The following is a 1,402-nucleotide window of genomic DNA, read 5'->3' on the forward strand; positions in this document are numbered from 1 at the left end:
CATTCTATTTTGTACAACTTTCTTATCACCCGTAAAACTTGAAGAATGTTAATTTATTAAAAATTTTGCACATTTAATCGAATTATATCATATTAATGAATTTAAGATCAATGAAAATTAGTGCATAATATATATTAGAGAAATGAAAGATTTTCTTTCTAGTTGTGCTGCAGTTGCTTCTCTTCATTTTCAATTGCCAGATTTAACGTCGCGAGATTCACAGTGTTAGATAGTTTACATAAATTTCTTAGTACACGCGTGGTATATTCGTTTTTCGTGCGATAACACTTTTCTTCTCGTCTAAACATTGCAATATGTATACAAATCACCATGACACAATGCGTGAATTTTCTTTTCAGCGCTTCCGGCAAGAGGCAAGAGACCACAAAAGATAAATGTTGCGACTTCGCATTCTGTTACTCGAAGTAATGGAAAATCGATACCCGAAGGACAGTTATGCTCGCCGCCTCTAAATTGTAGATTCATTGTCGGTATATATAGTGAGATATAACGGTACATAATAGAAAAGATAAGCTGCAGTCTGAGAGCTTACGCAAATATCATGACTTTATAACTCTGCTCACTGGTTGTTAGATGTGCGAACTCTCTCTTCCTCTATTTTCTTACAATAAAATAAAATAAAATCCATGTAAATGTAAAATCAACCGCACAATGGGAAAATGTAAGCTAGAATTATTACAGTGATCTCGATGCGTGAGTTATGAATGAGAAAGTACCATTCTTTTTTTTTTTTAATAAACTTATAGAGTTATGTTTTCAAATAGTATTCATATATTGTATGTATATGCATATTTTTGCAAACCGTTGCAGAAAGATTTTTGGATTATATATATCATCTTATAATATCTTTCTCCTCCCGTCAATATACTTTATTTTGTTTTAAATATTAGCAGAAAGCGAACGAGAATTAAATATAAAATTGGCCCCCGTGTACCGACGGCAGACACTATTTACGCCATTTTTACCGCACGAACGTTAGACGTGCATGCATTATGTGTTAGCACCGTAAGGAGATTAATAATTAATCGCTGATGAATGAAGATTTCGGCGAACTTATTGCAAAAGAACATGACGTGATGATGAAACCTAACTTCCGCTCTTTCCAGATTCGAAATAGCTATCTTCGTTTTGATATTTCTCAACATGTTGACGATGGGAATCGAGCACTATAACCAGCCGCATCCCATTTTCTTTGTCCTCGAAGTATCGAACGCGTTTTTCACGACCGTCTTCGGCCTGTTCGGCCTGGTCAAAATAATAGGTCTACGTTATCATTATTTCACGGTGCCGTGGAATCTATTCGACTTCGTACTGGTATTGGCATCAATCCTGGGTATACTAATGGAAGACATCATGATAGACTTTCCTGTGTCCCCGACGC

General features: G+C 35.5%; 1 protein-coding gene across 1 annotated transcript in view; it reads left to right on the forward strand.

The window, feature by feature from the left end:
• LOC115236123 (sodium channel protein 60E) overlaps nucleotides 1-1,187 on the forward strand; it is a 69,485-nt gene extending 68,298 nt beyond the window's left edge. Inside the window, exons 19-20 of the mRNA XM_029808355.1 lie at nucleotides 360-513; nucleotides 1,128-1,187. Of these exons, the coding sequence (XP_029664215.1) occupies nucleotides 360-395 (36 nt within the window). The 3' untranslated portion in view covers nucleotides 396-513; nucleotides 1,128-1,187. The remainder of the gene's footprint in view (nucleotides 1-359; nucleotides 514-1,127) is intronic.
• Nucleotides 1,188-1,402: the final 215 nt, after the last annotated feature.

This window comes from Formica exsecta, unplaced genomic scaffold (genome assembly GCF_003651465.1).
Source record: "Formica exsecta isolate Colony F162 unplaced genomic scaffold, ASM365146v1 scaffold245, whole genome shotgun sequence".
Classification (NCBI taxonomy): Eukaryota; Metazoa; Arthropoda; class Insecta; order Hymenoptera; family Formicidae; genus Formica; species Formica exsecta.